General features: G+C 39.2%; 1 protein-coding gene across 1 annotated transcript in view; it reads right to left on the bottom strand.

Moving 5' to 3' along the window:
* Positions 1-17511, bottom strand: part of ADAMTS6 (ADAM metallopeptidase with thrombospondin type 1 motif 6) — a 207326-nt gene extending 189815 nt beyond the window's left edge. Inside the window, exons 1-3 of the mRNA XM_081132538.1 lie at positions 16937-17511; positions 8841-8979; positions 6353-6717 (exon numbers count right to left, since the gene is read on the bottom strand). Of these exons, the coding sequence (XP_080988664.1) occupies positions 6353-6717; positions 8841-8937 (462 nt within the window). The 5' untranslated portion in view covers positions 8938-8979; positions 16937-17511. The remainder of the gene's footprint in view (positions 1-6352; positions 6718-8840; positions 8980-16936) is intronic.
* Positions 17512-20053: the final 2542 nt, after the last annotated feature.

Below are 20053 nucleotides of genomic sequence, written 5' to 3'. Positions count from 1 at the left end.
CTGGACTGTGGGCAAGTCACTCAAGACAGGAAACTCAGGTTGCTGGGAAAATAGAGTCACAAGCCTTGTAAGTAGATACAATCTCTAATTTCAAGAATGGAAAGACTGTGGAAGAAAATCCAGAGATTTTATGCATTAGGTACTCTATAAGATGTTCACACATATTATCTTATTTCATCTTAATAGCTCTTTAAAGTGAGTACTACTATCAGCTCCTCTGTGCAGGTGAAAAACCGAGACTGAGCAAAGTTAAGTAACAAACTCACTTGACTGACTATGGAGACAGACTCTTAGCCACTATACTATAATTCCTTATCCTCAGGGTTATTTCTGACTTTATTTATTCATTCACCAACTATGTTTTGAATGCCTATCACACGGCAGGTACTGTTCTAGATGCTGGGGATACAGTAATGAACAAAACAAAGTATCACGGAGCTTACATTCTGGTGGGAGGAGCTAGAAAAAGTAATTCATTCATTAGATAAATAAGTGATCAATCAGGTAGTGATAAATGTGAACATGAAAAATAAAGCAGTGTAAGAGAATAGAGAGAAATTAGAAGTGAGGGAATTACACAAACTATTTAGGATGGTCAGGGTCATCCTCTCTAATAAAGGGGCATTTGAACAGAAATGTGAGCAAAGTGATCAGAGTTGTAGTTTAGCCAAATAAATTCCATGGAGAAAAGGGCAAGGGAATTGAAGGTGGAATCGAAGCTGGGTTGGGAGGGAAGTGAGGACATGAAGTGGGTGGGCAATGAAAAGGATCAGTGGCTGCACTGGAAAGATAGAAGAATGGAATACTTGAAACTGAGACTATAGAAAGGAGCAAGCTAAACAGGTATCTTGGGGAAAGGCAGACCAGACCGTGTGGTCATTGCCTTTGCATGACAATAGGGTAGGAGCATGCGTGCACTGTTTGAGAAACAGCAAAGAACTACTGTCGCTGGAGGGAAGGGGGAAATAAATATGAAATCAGAAAGGTGCTGGAGGCCTGACAATGGAGGAGCTGAGTTAAGCGGACTCCCAGGAATCTGTGCATGCCTAGCAAGAGCCCTGCTCTCACTTCCCTCAGCATCCCACCCACCTCTACATTGAGGCATCAGGACCACCAGGATTAATCCCCTCGTGTCCCCTTTCTCTGCCATACCAGTCCTTACAAGAAGACCAGACCCATCCCTTGGATTCTATTTCGCATATGGTTATACACATCATGTTTTCAGACTGCATCGGCTACTCACTACCTTCACCATTTAAACCATTTCTACCATGCCCTCTGAAACTCCAGGTCAGTTATCAACAAAATTTCCTAAACCCTCAGCCTCATCTGTGAATGTTCACTTCATCTGGCTCAAATGAAAACCTGAGTTTCCCTCAATGACACTCCTCCTTGTAATCCTCTAGAATGGTACTGCTTTCTCTCCTACATGCCTCCTATTGGACTTGCAAGCGGGGTATGTGTCCTTGTGACTCATTGCCATTTCCAACCAATTCTCCCTCTCCCTCCTCCAAAATAACCCAACCAACCAACCAAAACCCACCAGCTTTGAATCTCAAGCCATCACCTCCTCCCTCTGCTAGCAGCAGTTATCTACTGACTCACAGTCACCTTCTTCATTCTTTAAGCACTTTAGCTTCTGGATCACTGTCACTCTCTGCAATGCTATTCCTAAAGTAATTGAAGCCAATGTCTTCTTATATCTTAAAATGTGTGTATGTGTGTGTGAGAGAGAGAGTGCACATGCCCTGGATCCCTTTGAAAACCTAGGGATGAAGCCCAGGAATCACTTCTCAGAATATTTTAATTGCAGAAAAAATATATAGGATTATAAATAAAATAAATTGCAGTGAAATACAGGTATCAAAATATTTTTAAATGTAATAGTAACACACACGGCTTTTATAAAACTTTAAATAAGATCTGCAGTAGATCTAATAATTAATAGAATTTCACAATAGCGGTTAACATAAATAATATTTTGAAGAACCTGAAAAATTGATATGAAAATATAATTTCTACTGGGGACAAAGTCCCAGGTACTGCTGTGGTTTGTTAGCGACATACATAATAGAAGGAAATGCTAGATTCATTCAAGAATTCGTAAAAAAAAAAAAAAAAAAGATGTAATTTGTCCCCATTCCAGGTCACAAAACCCTTGAATTTTATCCACAAACCCCAGGATTAGAAGTACTGACATATATGCTCTCTTCAATACCTGCGTTCTCAATTCTTGGCCTCCTTTTTTTCAAATATATTGTCCTCCACCTTACCTTAAATACTCATACTCACAGTCAAAACCTAGACTTCAGCATTATCAATATTTGCAACCTTGCCATGGTCTCAATTTCAAGTATTCCATTCTTCTGTCTCTCCAGTACTGCCTCTCAAGTATCTCAACTCCACAAGACAGCCCTTTTATGCCCAGTAGGACACACTGATCTTTTCATTGCCCTCCCTCACTCCCCTCCCGACCCAGCTTCAATTCCACCTTCGATTCCCTTGCCCTTTTCTCCCTTCATGGAATTTACTTGGCTAAACTGCAACTCTAATTAAATTCAACTTTGCTACTCTGGGCCTACACCCTTGCTGCTTCATTTAGCCAGAGGAAAGCACATCAAGATGCCAACTGGTCTCACTTTAACTTCATCATCACAATCTCAACTGTGTCCTTAATGCTTCATGGCAATTATACTATGTTTCTCTGGTTTATTTCAGTATCCTACTCTCCTGGATAAATATTTCATACTTTCTCCTCTCTTCTTAATCCCCTAACACCTCATTTTTCCATCTTCTGTTCCAATAAAACAACATGGCAACCTTCCTACAAACTACTACAACCACAAATGTCCCATCCACCTGGGTCTCAAGTCCATATCTATTTTACATCCTGTTATAATAAATGAGCTGTATATTCTCCTAGCTAAGGACAACTGTTCTATTTATGCAGATGATTCCATCCCTTCTCTGCCTACCAAGAACATCACTCCAGAAACTTCCCTTTTCTCTACATAATCATTCCTATTAAACAAAACTTCTCATCCCACTCATGCCTGCAGCAAATGATCATCTCTTGCTTTCCAAAATTCCTTAAATCATTGTCTATCTAGTCTTTTCTGTTCTCTCATTTCTTCTTAAACTTTTGCCAACAACAGGTTTTTAGAAAGAGAGAGGAAGGGAGGGGTCGGACAGAAACATCAATTTGTGGTTCTTCTTGCTTATGCACTCATTGGTTGATTCTTGCACATGCCCTGACCCAGGATCGAGCCAACAACCTTGGAATATCGGGGATTGGGTATCAGGGATCGGGACAACACTCTAACCAACTGAGCTACCCAGCCAGGGCAACCTTAGTCTCACTTTTGCTCAGGACTTTATTCCAACGATATCTTGTTTGCAAGATCTTTCACAATTTCCTGTTAATGACTCTCCAATTACTTGTTTCCAGAATTCAATTCTTTTTAAAATTTCAGAGTTGATTTTCCCAAACCCCAACTAGGCGTCGTTAACCTTTATTTCTTTAGGTTCCTCACATTTGCTATATGTCGAAATCACTCTCTTCACCTTCCTCTTCAATCCAGCATTCCACTGGCATCCCCTTTCTCAATTAGGGAAACTCATAAACAGCCCCCAAACAAAAGAGAAACCTCAGCTGCCTTCAATTACTTTCTCTCCATTCCACGCCCAGTTCAATTCTATTTCAACTTCTTAAAATATTGTTAAATATCTCCTATGTACTATATGGTCTTATTAGATACCAGGGAAGAAAAAATTAATAAAATACAAACCCTCTAAATTTTCTCACCAAAGTGTGGTTCAAATTTCACCTTCTGGGCTCTCAGTGCCATCGCTTTGTAAAGGCATCACTGTCTCCTAAATGTTCTAACCCATCTTCATACCTTCAGTCACTCCTGTTCCCTCACGTCTCACAGTGGAATCAGTGTTGCTGTTGTTTTCTAAATCTCACATTCCTTTACCACCCTGTTAAACTACTGACGGCATGATTAATGTTAATGCCAAACTTCAAGGGCTTGATCAATGACTAGGAAGGGTACTTTTCTATCATATTTAACAGCAAGTGTCATTTTAACATGTGAAAGCTTTTAAAACACAGATTTACTTTAGATAATTTATTTTTATTCAAAAAGATAAATCTATTTTGTATGTAAAGCCTAACACTGTTTGCAGAGAAAGAAACTAGTGATAAGAGTACTCAATGTGTCTGTCTATAGGAGTTAATCCCAAATCTTAAAATCTAAATAATCATTTTGACCTACTAACAGCAATAGAAAATGGACAACCTGAGCAAATTCTTATGTGAAAATTTCACCTATAGTGAAAATTTTCCTAAACTTCCTGGTTCTTAATACTCCTTTCAAATTTAGGACTTATTTAGCTCCAACTCTAACTATGTATTCTTTATATTAAAGTAGAAATAAGGATATGAATGTGAAGAAAAGCAGTTTCTGAAAGTATGGCTTCAGCATGCAGATCCCCCAGATCTGTCTCCTGCTTCAACAGTATTTGGACGGAACAGACCCAGGGACGCCCCTTCCCCCAGCCTCCGACCACCCTCCAACCTCTTTTCCAGTCACCTTCAGAACCACCTCAGCCAACCTCAGTCTCCAAGACCAGCCAACACCGTTTTCTGACCTTAACTCCTTGTTGCTGAACCACCATGAGCTCCGAAATTCGTCAGAATCATCCCACCGAGGTGGAGGCCCATCAACCGCCTGGCCAACCTCCATCTGCGGGCCTCCTACAGCCACCTCTCTCTGGGCTTCTAAATCTACCATGATGATGTGGCTCTGGAGGGCATGGGCAACTTCTTCCTCGAGTTGGCGAAGAAGAGGTGCCCTCAGCACGAGGGTGCTGAGCCTCCCTTAAAGAAGCAAAGCCATCACCATCACGGTGGCCGCATCCTCTTCCAGGACGTGCTGAAGCCTCCCCAAGATGAGTGGGGCAACACCCAGGACTCCATGGAAGCCCCATGGCCTTGGAGAAGAACCGGGACCAGGTCCTTCTGGACCTGCAGGCCCTGGGTTCTACCCGAGCAGACCCTTCTCTCTGTGACTCCTGGAGAGCCACTCCCTGGGTGAGCTGGTGAAACTCATCCAGAAGATGAGCGACCACCCAACTCACCTCCATAGTCTGGCCATCCCCCAGGCTGGGCTGGGCGAGTATTTCTTTGAAAGGCTCACCCTCAAGCACGACTAGGTGCTTTTGGAGCCCAGAGGCCTTTAGGGGGCCCCTCTGCATCCCCCAGTGTCTGGCCTCTGCCTGAGCCTCTCCCTGAAACTCCTAGTCATCTTTTTAGCCACCTGGAGCCCTCTCCCAAACATGGGACCAAATAGAAACAATAAAGCATTTTGCAGCAAAAAAGAAGTTTGTGCTTTTACACAAATAGAGCCTTAATGGCACATCTACATTAGCCTGAATAGGGTAAAAGCAGTAGAGGAAGTGTGGGGATATGCTTTGTTTTGCCACACTGAACTGTGCATTTACCATTAGCCTGGAATGGGCTCAGATGCCCAGGAGACACCCTACACTCTTGAAATCCATTTTCTAAGTAAAATAAGATTTATAATCAATCTTCAGATAAATGCAGGAAAGTAATATTTCAAAAGAGATATGGGTAATAAAATATTTTGCATCAACAATTTATAACCACCCTGGCCAGTGTGGCTCACTTGGTTGGAGCATCATCCCGTACACTGAAAGGTGGTGGGTTCAATTCCAGTCAGGGCACATGCCCAGGTCGAGAGTTCAATCCCTGATCAGGGCATGTACCAGAGGCAACCGATTGATGTAACTTACATCCGTGTCTCTCTCTCTCTCTCTCCACCCCCTGTCTTCACTAAAATCAATTTTTTTTAGATTTTAAAAAAAAAGAATTTATAATCATAAGTAGGTCACACATATTTAAGCGATGTTGATAACCAGAGAAAGATACTATATAAAGAAACCTAAAGAGGCAATCAGTGTTGTGGTTTCCTGAAATAATACGCACACATACATACACATATAACCTTAAATTTTTCACCAAAGATGGAGTTTTGTTTATGCATAAAAGATATCTTACTTGAACAGAAAAACTTAAGTCTAAAATTACACCTGAAGTTTCATTCATTTTTCTACTAATAATATAAGGTATTAAATATTGCTTTTACTTTGAAAAATCAATACAGACATTATCAAAAAGACTATCAAAAGCAAAGGCGGCAGAAATAACAAACAAACAAAAAAAGTAAACTGTTGCCTTCCCTACTTAAACCACCTATATCTGAGGAAAGACATTTACATTGCAAATTTATTTCCCCGTAAGAAACTTAAAATTACAACATCTACTTACCAATCCAATACAGTTGCTTAAAGCCACTTTGGTTGTGCTATGTTGATCTTCCAAGTATCCTGTGTAGTGACAGTTGTCTAAAAAATCATGTTTCCACTGGGGTCCATCTTTCCCCCAATATTCTACGGTGAAATGTTTGGACACAAAATCTGTGTTGAGAGTCAAGTTTAGGTGAAAGTGCTTGCCATAGGCTGAAAGTTTAAAAAATAACTTAGATGCTGCCTGCTGTGGGTCGATAGGGTCCATACTCCGCCGCCTTCTGGAGTGTTTCTCATTTTTCACAGTAAAGCTGAGGAAAGCTCCATTTTGGTCAACCCTTATTGGAATAGTTAGCTGGTAGTGTTCTAGATAAGTCAGGAATTCCTCTTTGTAATCATAAAGCAGAGAATCCAGAAAAAAAAACACATGGAAGAAAAGAAAATTTAACAGAACAAAGTAGCAGTATAAACAACAACCACATCGGTTAAAACTATGCACTACTATGTGTGAGTTATGGACAAAAAATGAGTAAAAGTTTAAAATATAAAGATGAATTAAGTTTCAATTATTTCATTTATCAAAATAACATTATTTTAAAAGACAGTTTTTCTTTTTTCAATTTAATTTTAAAAACATGAATTTTAAAGGCAAAATTCTACAGAAAATGTGAATATATTAAAATTTAAAACAGTGAAAAACACACATATGTAAAAGAATAAAATTTAGCTCAGATAAAATGTTTGTGAAAGTTATCCAAAAGAGTTTATAAAGAATCTCTACAACCTTGAAAATTTTTTAAAAATAAATACCAGTTAGCCACTTTGTGAAACAGTCTGGCAATTGCTCAAAAGATTAAACAGGGAACTACCACCTGACCCAACAATTCCACTGCTAGGTATACACCCAAGAAAATGGAAACACATTCACACAAAAACTTGTACATGAATGTTCATAGCAGCATTATCCATAATAGCCAAAGGAAGAAATAACCCAAATGTCTATCAAGTGATGACTAAATGAGTAAAATGTGGTACATTCACACAATGAAATATTATTCTTCAATAAAAAGAAATACAGAACATGCTATGACATGAATAAACCTTCATAATAACTGCCTTCATAATTAAAGCTCATTATCTAACATTATAAAAATGTGTTAAGTGAAAGAAACCAGACACAAAGACCACATATTATCTGATTCCACTTATATAGAAATATCCAGAATAGGCAAAATTTCTAGAAACAGTAAAGTAGAGGCTGCCTACGGCTGGGGGTATAGGGTGGTTTAGAGGGAATTTATGACTGACTATTGATGGGTACAAGTTTCTTTTTAGGGTGATGAAAATGTTCTAAAGTTGATTGTGGCCATGGTTGTACAACTGTGAATATACTATAAACCATTTGAATTGTATCTTTTAAATGGGTAAGTTATATGGTATATCTATTATATCTCTATAAAGCTTTTTAAAAAATCATCAGAATAACAAAAAAGTCAGAGGACTATTAAATCTATTTTCCCCACTTAGGTGTAGCAAATATTACCAATCTACCTTCTTAACTACACCTTCCTTTGGCGAGGTTTACTGCCAAGGAAAACCAAATGTCTGCCTGTTGCTTCACTGTCTATACATGGAGTTCATCCACAAATATAAACTCCCATGAAACCATGACCAAATGGAAATGCTTTGAAAGATAGCATTTATTTTGCTTCTCATGAATGGGAGTGCACACCAAATGCTATGGCTTTGCTTATCTACTTTGAGAGTGACATCTCCCACGTATGGATTTCTAGACATCAGCCTATAAAAGCCTTAAAAACCTGGTTCACCAGCACCAAAAAAATGATCTGTTACTATTCGTTCATGGGAGGGGAATCCAAAAGGTCTTCTTTCAATAATTCTATAAGGATTGCACTGGTTTACGAAAAACAAAATGACATTTGCTCCTGGGATCTTTCTGTTAAGATCTTTTCCATGATACAAAGTTCAATTCTGTGAATGAAAATCATAGGGCCCTACAAAGTTGAACGTCTTACAACTCTTACTTTTTTACCCAAGTTTTAGTCTTTAGATCAGAATTCTTAAGTTAGGAAAAGCATATGTCACTAAGGGTTCATATTAGGAAAACCTTGTATCAGAATTTGTCTGGTTTCTTGCTCTTTCATAGTATAAACCTTTGGATTCCTTTGAACATGAAATTACCTGTAAACTCTAGCAATGAATGAGCCTATTAAAGTTTAGGATTCAGAAGAAGAGGCCTAAGTCTATCATCTTCTGCAAACGACCAGTCAACTCTAAAATCCACTGGATATTAAATACTAATAGAACAAGTTAAACAGACTTTTAGAGCCCTTAACATTTATGAAATGAGCACTGAACTGACACAGTAGGTCTCTGCTCCTATCACTACATATCCCAAAGAAAATGTTCACCCAAACGAAATATTCAGAAACTTTTCTTGTCAGATTAATAGCAATATTTTTTGCCAGTTTCAAAAGTGGGAATCCTACCTTGTGAGCTGTAGGAGAGCCTGTGATCACTATGAAATTCCGATGAAGCCATGATGAGGCTCAAAATCCAGGTTAACGTCTTCCACAAAATTTCCATAATTTAGCAAACTGGATGATTTTTTGGAGGGCTACCTATGTGCTAGAGAGTCAATACCATAGCAAATTAGTTATTAGATGGTCCACTGTTTAACAGGTACTTTTTTCCAACATCCCGTACTTTCTTCTATATCTGGATTCATTTTCTCAATCCAAAATGAAAAAATTAATGATGGTAAAATTTTCATAAGCAAAGCATTAGGCTGATTAGTAACTAAAGTATGGCCATTTTTTAACCTAGAAAAACAGAAAAAATTTAAGTTAACTGAAAAATATCCCGAACGGACAGATCTATATTGCCGAATGCTTGCCAAAGGACATATACTACGAAATAACTTAACATAGTTAAATTAGACCATTGTTGTTCTTTATAGTCTAAATAAAATTCACAAGACTAAACACAGAGTTAGAAACCTAAATGTTTAGCAGGATAATGTCAGAGCTATTTAATAATCAAAGAAGGAATCTGAAGAGAAATAAAAATTCTTTTTAAATTTAAAAACTTTGAAGATAACAATGTATGTGTATAGTGACTAACCTCCTTTTGATAAAAATTAAAAGTAGGCTGACTTCACAATGAAAATTCATTTTATGAAAGCGTTAAACAGTGAGCGATCCCACTCCTTTACATGCTTTCAAGAACACTCGAATCCACGATTGATTTGTTTCCTTATGAGGCACCTATCATTTTTTTCTTACAGACTGGATTTACAAACCCACAGTGACATTCAGCCGCTGTCTGAACACCCAGACAGTAACACAAACTAAACTTCTGAAAAGCTGAACCATATTTACTGCAATCCTTGGCTTTATCTGGAAGTCTTACAGGACTTATAAGACAGCACATATAAGAAAGACAACTTCGACTACCTAGAATCTAACTGAAAGGAAAAGAAATTCATTTTCTAAAAGAAAATAATTTTTAAAATTTCATTTCAGGTATCACAACAGATTTCATGTCCTATTAAAACCTCATTCAGAGTCCATGAATTCATATTTTATACAAGAAACTAGCATATTTGGGTACCTGATTTTCCAGCGCACAGCACTTTAGAAGAAAATAATGAAGGGACCAGAAATTATCTCACTAAAAGCACAAAAGTGACCCAAAGAAGGAGAAAAAAACTAAAAATTAGTTCTCCAAATCAATACAGTTTGGGTGTAGAAGCAAAAACAGTCCTCACTTATGTGGTTTAACAGTTACAGTTGTGCATATGACTGTGTTATAGTCAATACCTGATGCTCAAAATACTGTGCCTGATTCAGGAATAAAGGTTAAATTACTCTTAATAAAAGACAACTGACTATAAAGATAGAGGACACAAAAGATGTTAGAGATTTTCACCCCAAGTGTCTAATATATGGGATTATCGTAATAACTGCTTACATATTTGTTGGTTAAAAAAATGAATGCGTAAATAAGTGAATAAATAAATTGTTAAAATAAAATCACTTTAGGCATATAAAAGGATATTTGTAGTTAATTGGAAAATTATGTGGAATACTTTATTCTCTAAGGTGCTAGAAATAGCAATTATGACAACATATAAAATAACCACAACCACTTAAAATTCTTTATGTCTGTCTCTACAAGTTATTAAACTGCTAAACCTTGGAAAAACTAATTCATTAATCAACAAATATTGTCTTACTATATTTTCAAAATGATGTTATAACACCATGAGATACAGAAAAGATTAAGACAAAATCATTACTTATAATTTCAGTAACAAAGAAAAAAATTCAAGGCAGACTGCATATGCCATAACAAAGTTATGGAAAGGTGTTAGGATCAGATGAGGGAGGTGACTTCCGAATCAGAGAAAGGGGAGTCAAGGAAAGTTTTCTAAAAAGCAACATTCGAGATTAGGCCCTAGAAGATGAACAGAATTTCACAAGTCAAATTGCTGGGGGCAATCATTACAAATTAAAGAAATAGATTCCACAGAGTCCAAATGGTAAGAAAAAAATGGAAAATAGTATAGCAAGTTTGGTCCCTATACAGAAGACCAACAGCTAATGTCTAGAAAGGTAATTTAGGGTGAGGCCAAAAATAAGGAGAATTTTAAGTATGTCACTTCTTTGACTATTCACAACAATCTTATGAAGAAGGTGTTAGTGCCCCTGTGTCAGGCAGACTCCAATAATCCTGCTCCCTGATATCCACACCCTTGTGCAATCTCCTTCCCTTGAGTAATATGCTCCTAACCAGTTGAAGACCTCATTGTGGAGGGGATGTCACTTCCATGATTCAATTTCAAAAGATTCTAATTTCCATCTTACTGGTGGACTCTCTCCCTTGTTGAACTGATGAAGCAAGCTGCCATATGGAGAGGCTCACATGGCTAGGAACTGAGAGCAGCTTTCAGATAACCCCTGGCAAGGAAACGAGGCCCTCGATGCAACAGCCTGCAAGAAACTGAATCCTGCCCACTAACATGTAAGCTTAGAAACAGACCCCTCCCTGGTCGAGCCTTCTGTGGTGACCCCAGTCCTTGCCAGCACCTTCAATACGCTTCGTGAGAGACGCTGAAGTACAAGGTATAGCTCAGCCATACCCAAACTCTTGAATCACAGAAACTCTGAGACAATAAATGTGTGTAATTTTAAGCCACTAAGTTTATGGTTTTTTGTTTTTGTTTGTTAGGTTTTTTGCAGCAATTGATAACTAATACAGCTGCCAATTTACAGATAAAGAAGTTGAAGCTCATAGTGATCACAGCTAGAAAAAAGCAGAGCCCAGAGCCATACACAAGGCTACTTGGATCTAAAGTCTAAATTCTTTCTATTATATCACACTTCCAGTTTATGACATCCTAACTTAAATATTCAATAATAGTTGCAAACAACCAGTATCAAATAAGATATTCATAAATGGTATAGGTTAATTAATGTGAATAGTTTTAAGCAACCTTATACACAGTTGTTTCATTTCAAAATTACTTCTACAGTGATTTAGGAAAGAGAGCAGACACTATACATCCTTTTTCAGGCAAAAATCTACGAAGAGATTAAGTCACACCATTTGCAATAACAGTAATGAAAATAATCCAGTTATCTTGGTTCCCAACCTACTCACATACAATCTCAAACTCCATAACTGTTGTTTCATGAACAACTTTTACTCTTCATTGTTTTCACTTTTTCTAGATCAACTGTTTCCATAATAATATCTGACATTGAGTCCCTCCTATACTTTAATTTTCTTTTAAAGAGGAATATATAATTAACACATTTCAATTAATTTTCTAGTAGTGGTGATAGATTTGTGCTGAATCACTCATCCTTTTTTCCCCTATTTTCCTGGGCTCTAAAACGAATGGCAAACTTATACAAACTCATGACAAAAGTTAGCTGATCTCATTTCTTACAGTTAATTCCTTTCCCCCTTGAGATATTTGCTGCTCTTCACAGTTTTGTAACCTCCACTCTTACCATTACTAACACTGTCCTGTAAACACCCCAGTTAAGTAAGCCAGTAGCACTGAGAGAAAAAGTAATATGTAACTACTTGATCAGAAGCAGACTAACATTTGATTTAAGGATTTGTAGTAAAAAGGGCATTGGTGCATGGCAGAAAGAGCAGAAGCTTTGAGGTTAAACAAACCAGAGCTACAGTCTTGGTTCCACCACTAGCTACAGTATCTGGCACTTGGGCACTCAATAAATTTAGTGTTCTTTCTCCTTTACTCACTCCAGCCCTCACTCCCCACCTTTTTCAAGCCTCCAGTGCCAATGAAGAAAATTAATAGTACATAAATGAGTTGGCTCACGCTCAACTAATATCAACAACAAACATATCTAATCACTCTTAGTCACCTCACAATAAAAATGAATGGGTTAAGGGAGGCTGGAAGGGGAAACCCACAAATCCCTGAGGGCTCCTGGGGGCAGGAAAGGAGCTACAAATCAGGGTGCTTTCTTAGCCTGGATATTCCTCCCAGGTACTCCTCTGATTCAGATACTCCACCTGCAGACAATCTTCAGCCCTAGCTGGTCCTCCAACAGGACTCTGTGTCCCAGGGCTGCCTGGTACCTGGGATCTCCTTGGAGCCAGGGCTCCTCTGGCCAAGGCTGAGGATCACAGGTGTCTGTCTTCCAGCTACTCCACAAGTGAAACAAACCAAACCATTTTGGGGGCCCTCAGAGCTCCCCACAGCATCAGCCACGTCCCCCTAGACCAGGCACCTGGGGCTGGCTGGCATGGCCTGTGCTGGTAGGGTTTGTGCTGGGGGCTATGGTCCTTTCTCTCATTGCACTTGCTGCTAAATGTCACCTCTGTCGCAAATACACACTTCGATTATCAATTCATCAAGGTCAACTGCATTCAGCCTGGGGCCCACGGGCTGTGGTTGCAGGGTAGCAGGAACCACTTCAACCTCTGATCCCCAGTCTTTGGGTACCCCCTGCCCCTTCATGCCTGACAGCTTAAGGACTGCAAATACTACATGAGAGCCATGAACCTCAGGGATGGAGGTGGCTAGGGTTTAAGGGCTGAGCAGGGGTTGAACAATCTTTCCTTCCCTAACACTAGCCCCCAAAGTGACAATGACCCTCTCTTGCTCAATAATCCTCAAGGGCTCCCTGCTTTTCTCAGGATAAAGCCTATCAAGGGCCTAACTATGGAAATAAGGCCTCTGTCTGCCTCTTGGTTTCCTTTCTTGCCTTTCCATACTATACTCTCTACTTAACTAATTATTATTATATACCAGATGATAACATTTTAACAGATGAAAATCAATGTGCCAAGTTTCTTACTATAATTTTTTCGATCAATAAAGTGGGTAACCTAAATGGTTAAAAATATATATATTTTTAATAAATGGGTTAACTTACTTTCTGACACCTGCTGGAGAGCTTAATCTGCGTATCATCAACTATGTAGAGGCACTAACAGATATAGTTTCCAGAATTCAGACTAACATTAAAACATTACATAATTGTCCAGAAATCATAAAGCACTAGCTGTTTACATTGTATGGCAGAAGCATTATTATGGAAAAGCACAAAGGCTTTGAGTCCTGGCTTGACTCCAAGCTATGTAAACTCTCTGGATCTGTTACCTCATCTATAAAACTGTGATAATGATATCTACCTTGCAAAGACTTGTTGAGAGATTAAATTAGATTACACATGATGTGAAGTGTCCGCACACTTGGCTTTAATGGCTAAACAAATATTAGCCCCTCCACCCTTCCTCGTTCCCTGACTCATCACTTTTCGAAGGCCTTCCTTCATAAGTAGTTTTATGTGCTTCCTTCCCTCAAAAATGTGGAACAGTTGGAAATGATGATGGAATCAATCAACTACATTGTATTGTCTTTTAAACAGTAAAGAATTTAGGTCATGATAACTGGGCTTACAATACTTTAAATTTAAAAACAAGACTGAAAACTTTCATTCCACTTTGATTTCATGTATGCTTTTCTCCCTAATACAAATGCACCAGCCAGTAAAGTTAAGGGGTCATTTACCTGCTTCCATGGATCAAAGCTACTCTAGCCAAACAGAAATAAGATCAGACAACTTGCACTACAGTAATTCCCTCGGTAGTCGGCCCTGGTTGAAAGGTACTTACTTGTCTTTTTCCTCTATCATCTTCACTTCCCACTCAAGTGATCTGGGAGTAGCCAAGGTAATAATTTCCTCTCCCAAACCATTATTATGGAGCTAAAAGAACATGTATAACACCCTTCTCAACTTCTTTCATCCATCTTAACCCTGGTTTTTTATCTTAAGGCTGATCTGGTCTTCACAGAGGAAGCAGCAATACTATACTCCCTTCAGGTGTTTAGTTGTTATATGTGAAAATTAGCCTCTCATTTCATTTTCCACTTATTCTCTCAACAAATATTTATTGTCATATACTATATTCCAGGGACACCACTAGGCTAACAGTACACAGGTTTCCAGATCATTTACAAGCTTTGTAAGATCGGTTTCCAAGGAAAGGTATAATCAAACATACTCAAAACTTATCTATCAAGAAAAGCAAGTGAGCCAAAAGCAATAATACAAAACATCATTCTACAAAAATCAGGTCCGAAATTACATATTGCCCCAAACTATTTTTTTCCAGATGGCAAGTTAAATATACATTATCTGTTATAACTTCTCTCCTGAAAAACAAACACATTCTTCTCTTGAGGTTGGCTCAAAATGTTGATACTCAACCATGTCCTTTGGTGAAACCAAGAGAGCCACCAACCTCTTCCATGCTTTCTTCTTCCCTCCAGAAATGTTCCCTAGAATGTGCTATTAATTCTCTTACTGTATTAACTTTCTTTATTCACTCACAGAAGTCACACATAGGATAAGATCTGGCATAGAGACCCATCCTAAACCACTAGTAGCTACTAGTGGTTGCTAAGGAAATAAAGAGGAAGTGGTAAGAGTAGACGGGAGGAGGAATTCATTTCACACGTACTGGCCCAGACAGGAAAAGTATTAAAATATTTCAGGTCTTGAGGTTAGAGATTTTTCCCCTTGAGAATCACAAAAATATTAATACCACAACATAGATTTCATTTGCTGCCATTTGTGGCAAATGAATGAATTTGATTTGTTTGAAATCACCTATTCGCCTCTATACGCTATCCTTCGAAAACCTAAAACACCGATGATCACATTTAAGCACTAAATTAACAGAAACCAGAATTGCAGTCACCACTTTGGTGAAACACAGGAAAACAATTATCTCCAAAATTAATTTTCTCAACTTCCTTCAACGACACCAGTTTTATTTTATATTTCTTTCCCTGTGATGAATTTTGAGAACTGTCATTCCCACAGCTAAGTCTGAGACTAATCAACATAAGCTCAAAACAGAAAGAAAAACAAAAGAAAGAAAATGTATCCAAGATATTTAAACATAAAAGAGTATGTTGAAAATCACACTCCAGTGTCTTTTTAAAAGTTCCAAGCCATGGTTCAGTCCCCCTTCCTTCCCCCGCCCGGTACTGCACACCCCAATGCCCCTTCCCCCAGCCCCGCTGCGCCCAGACAGAGGGGAACAGTCTGAGCTGCCCTGGTTGAGTTGATCCTAAAGTTAACATTCAGGAGCCCATTTCCAGACAGCAGCGCTAAATCTATTTGGATAAAACGCGTGTGACCCAGACAGTTGGCATTTGGCCCAAACGCGTTGCACCGGCAGCTCAAATAAAAACAAGAGTAAGAAACTCACTCTCTTGTTCCCTCTCAGTGCGCTTTCTCACTCTCTCGCTCTCTTTTCTTCTAGTACAGCAAGGAAAGAAATTACCAAAGACAGGAATTGTAGTACACATTATCAGAAGGCAGCTTTCCAATAACCCCTGCAGCACTCACCGCCCCCCCAAATCCCTGAACTTTGATCCCATGTACCATATAAACAGACATACCCCGATATTCAAGGCTCCGGAGGGATGTGAGTCTAGCACGTCCCAAGTGGCCAAAAGTAAATCAAAAACACACGCTTCCATCTCTTTGATTAGCCTATTAAGAGCTTAACATATCCTAGAGCATCGGGGCTACAGCTAGCACATTAATTCTGCCCTCTGAGCCCAGGCATAAACTATGCACTTGTCTGACTACTTAAGACACTGACATGAAACCATAAAATGCAGAAGGTTTTTCTTTAAGAAAACTGGAAATCAGTATAAATACACATCATTATTAACTTTCCCGATTACTATTTGGTGATGAGTTAAAAGACCACAATAATCATAATCAATTCATACTTCACAAAACATTATCTATATGTATAATAAACGTATATATTTTGCATCATAAAATATTTGCAAGACCCAGAATTCTCCAGCCCCCGACTAGTCTGGAGTTAAAAAGATTTCTATCTGTAAAATGAGTTCAGTCAAGCTCACTCATTGCCATTAAAAAAAAAAAAAAATACACACACACACAGACAGAAAAAAAGTTTTCTACGCGTTATTCGGAAGACAAGCAAAGCACAAGTTTTAATTTTTTTAAAAAAACGGTTTCATTGAATATTGTGAAGTCTTCCTTACCGTTTTCATCTTCAAATTCTGATAAAAAGTAAGTTTCAAACAATAGAGATTGCACTGGACGACTCACGTACTCCCTCTCCTCTCTTAACTTTTTTTTTTCTGCCCCCCTTTGCAAAGCCACAGCAGTCAGCTAGTTATTCTGCAGCCAGAATAAAACCCTATAGTCTGGCTAACCCAGGTTTTAGAGAACGGACTTTCCGATTTGGCAGAAAAAAAGAGATGCCTTCAGTACAACCAGGTTATCATCCTGAGATGCTGCCTTTGCAAGCCCCCTTTCTCTCCCGCCCCCCTCCCAAAAAAAAAAGGAAAAGAAAAAAAGAAAGGAAAGGAAAAAAAAAAAAAAAGGAAGGAGGGGGGGTAAAAAAAAGACTTATTGGGGGTGGAAGTGGTGCCCTTTCTTCCTGGACAGCTTAGTGCCTTTTGCTATGCAAATAACATGGGAAGAGCATCAAAAGGTATCAGGAGAAAAGGAGACGAGAGGAGTCGGTTTTGTGGAAGTAGCGAGCCCTAGATCTCACTACCCGCCCCCAGCCAACTTGAATTGCAGCAGAAAATTTGGCAGCTTTTCCTCGGAGGCAGAGCACTGACGTCAGTGTGCAGATGTGCGGGCGTCGGGTGCGCATGTGTCCTGGTCGTCACGTGGAGGGGGAGGGGAGGCAGAGGTACAATTCCGGGGAGCCATTCAGCGGGGCGCAGACAATGTCAACCTCTCCGCCCCGTGAATGGGCCACGTCCCGGCCCTTCTGCCCTCGCCCCTGCCCCGCTCCGCCTCTCCCCTCTTCCTCCCCGAACCTCCTTTAGAAACTCTAGCCCGGTTTGTGATTAGTTGTTTCTTGGAAAAAGGAAGGGGGAGGGAGAGGATGAATGACTTTACATGAACTAACGCCACCGTTCAGCTCTCTGCTGTCCTTCTACTTGTACTTTTTTTTTTTTTTTTTACGGCCACACAACAAACATATTAAAAGTTGCACGTAAACCAGCGCCTTTGAGGAAACCTAACGGCAAGTTTACATCAGTGACAGATTTCAAGGCTCGGTAACTACATGTGCACAAAATGCCTCTTTTAAAAATACACCTCTCCAAGTAAGGCTGCCACCGAAAGGGAGACTAGACTAGAGTAAACTAAGACCAGCACATTTTCCATCCGATTACCGACTGCAGGTTATGTGGGGCTTTAAAAGGGGGGGAAAAAAGAAATAAAAAAAAAAAAAAACCAGTGGGGGAGGAGGGAGCGGGGGAAGAGAAAGAAGCTTGCATTATTTCCAGATGAGGGTGAGACTGGATGGTGTTTTAAAGTGCAACCTGGGAAAGCTACAAGTGGAGTGTATTTTTTAATTCAGGACATTGAATGAAACCTCAATGACTGCCCAAAAGAAAATAAATCCAAAGTCAGACCCCCCAAAAGAGGGGGGGGGCAGGAACCCTGCTGTGATCTCAAGATAAACAAACAAAACCTCCAAACTGGTTCTTCAAGCTTCCCAATCGCACCCTCCCGTCCCCCAGCCCCCACCCCCGCCCCCCTACACTCCCGAAGCCAGTCTGGACTCTGCGGATAAAACACCGCTACAACGTAGCACTTTCACTTTCATTTGCTGGGAGAAAGCCACTGTGGGGCAAATGCCCAGATATGTTTTCCATGTCCTAAGCTAGCAAACAAAGTCTGGCACACCAATCGGAAACGGGGGGAAAATGTGAAAATAGCTGAGGACAAATGTTGTCTTTCAGCGGTGGAATCTGCTGCATCATTTATCTGTCTCTGCCGAGGGTAGGATAGGAAGAGTTGAGGAGTTTCCAGGGGGGGTGGGGGTGGAGGAATTGACGCCTTGAAATTCCAGCCGGGAGTTAACGCCAAGTCAATTTCCGATGGCCAGAACCAGAGAAGGGAATTGGACCGGAGGGAAGGGGGTGGGGAGGAGGACCTTTCTGAAAACGGGCGCTTAAGTTTCAAGCTTCTGCTAACATTATTGCTCATTTGATTTTTTTTTTTTTCTTCCTACACCGGAGGTAGTAGGTGTAATTCTTCTGGTGAATACATGAATAGTTGGCTAAAAGAAGACATGAATCAGACTCAGAACGTCCAAGAATAGTTATTTCCATTCTTTTTTGAGGGTTGAAAGGGGAAAGCATCTGTCCACAGTCAATAGTCCTCATCTTGACCTTAAATCAACAGTATTTGGCTCAATGCCATTTAAAACGTAGGAATAAGTCTTGTGGTTGGCATTCACAGTTTCAAATGAAGATGATTCATATGGAAATATAGATATTTGCATTAACATACAAGAGGTAGCTGATCTTCTAGCAATAACTGTAAACACCAGAAATAAGAAGAGTGGGCACAGAGATGTTTTTGTGGATCAAACCATCCTTTAAATTATTGTGAACACTGTCCTTAATTTTTCAAACACTGGTGGTGGATAAACACAGCCAGCACAGAAAACTGAAGTTAAGGTGTATTAATCAGCTAAAAAATCTTTGCTTTCAAGTAAGACTAACTGCTCTAGAAAGGAGCTTATGCAGTGAGAAGTGGACTTTGGCTAATTACTTATTCAAAGAGTGCCATCCTGTGTCTAAACAGAGTAATGAAAAATTTCCAAAAGATTCCTTTTCTCCTGGAAGTGACTGTGAATTTAAAAAACAGTGAGTGCAGGGTGGAGGGGCTCAATGGAGAAAAAAAGGGGACATCTGTAATACTTTCAACAATAAAGTTAAAATTTAAAAAACAGCATGAGTAAGGGTGAAAAATTATAAGCATGAGAAATGGATATGTGTGTATGCGTGTTTGCGTTTTAATTGCATTACAGAGAATTCAAACACATACAAAAGTAGAAAAGTCCAAAGTATCCATCATCCAGTTTCAACAAGTGTTAACACTTGACCAATTTTTCCCATTACTTCCTCCACCGTACTAGATTATTTTGAAACCAATCCCAGTTAACAGTTCATTGCACCCACTAAATATTTATCTATATTTCTAAAATATAAGGACCACTAAACAAGTTTTGAGGCATGCACGCACAAAAATAAAATATAAGGATTTTAAAAATAAATAACAATTATTACACCATTATTGCTCTTAAAACAATAATTCCTTAATTTCATCAGATATCAGATTTTCTC

Source organism: Miniopterus schreibersii (genome assembly GCF_964146895.1).
Source record: "Miniopterus schreibersii genome assembly, chromosome: 3".
Lineage (NCBI taxonomy): Eukaryota > Metazoa > Chordata > Mammalia > Chiroptera > Miniopteridae > Miniopterus > Miniopterus schreibersii.
This window is presented reverse-complemented; position numbering and strand designations above follow the sequence as displayed.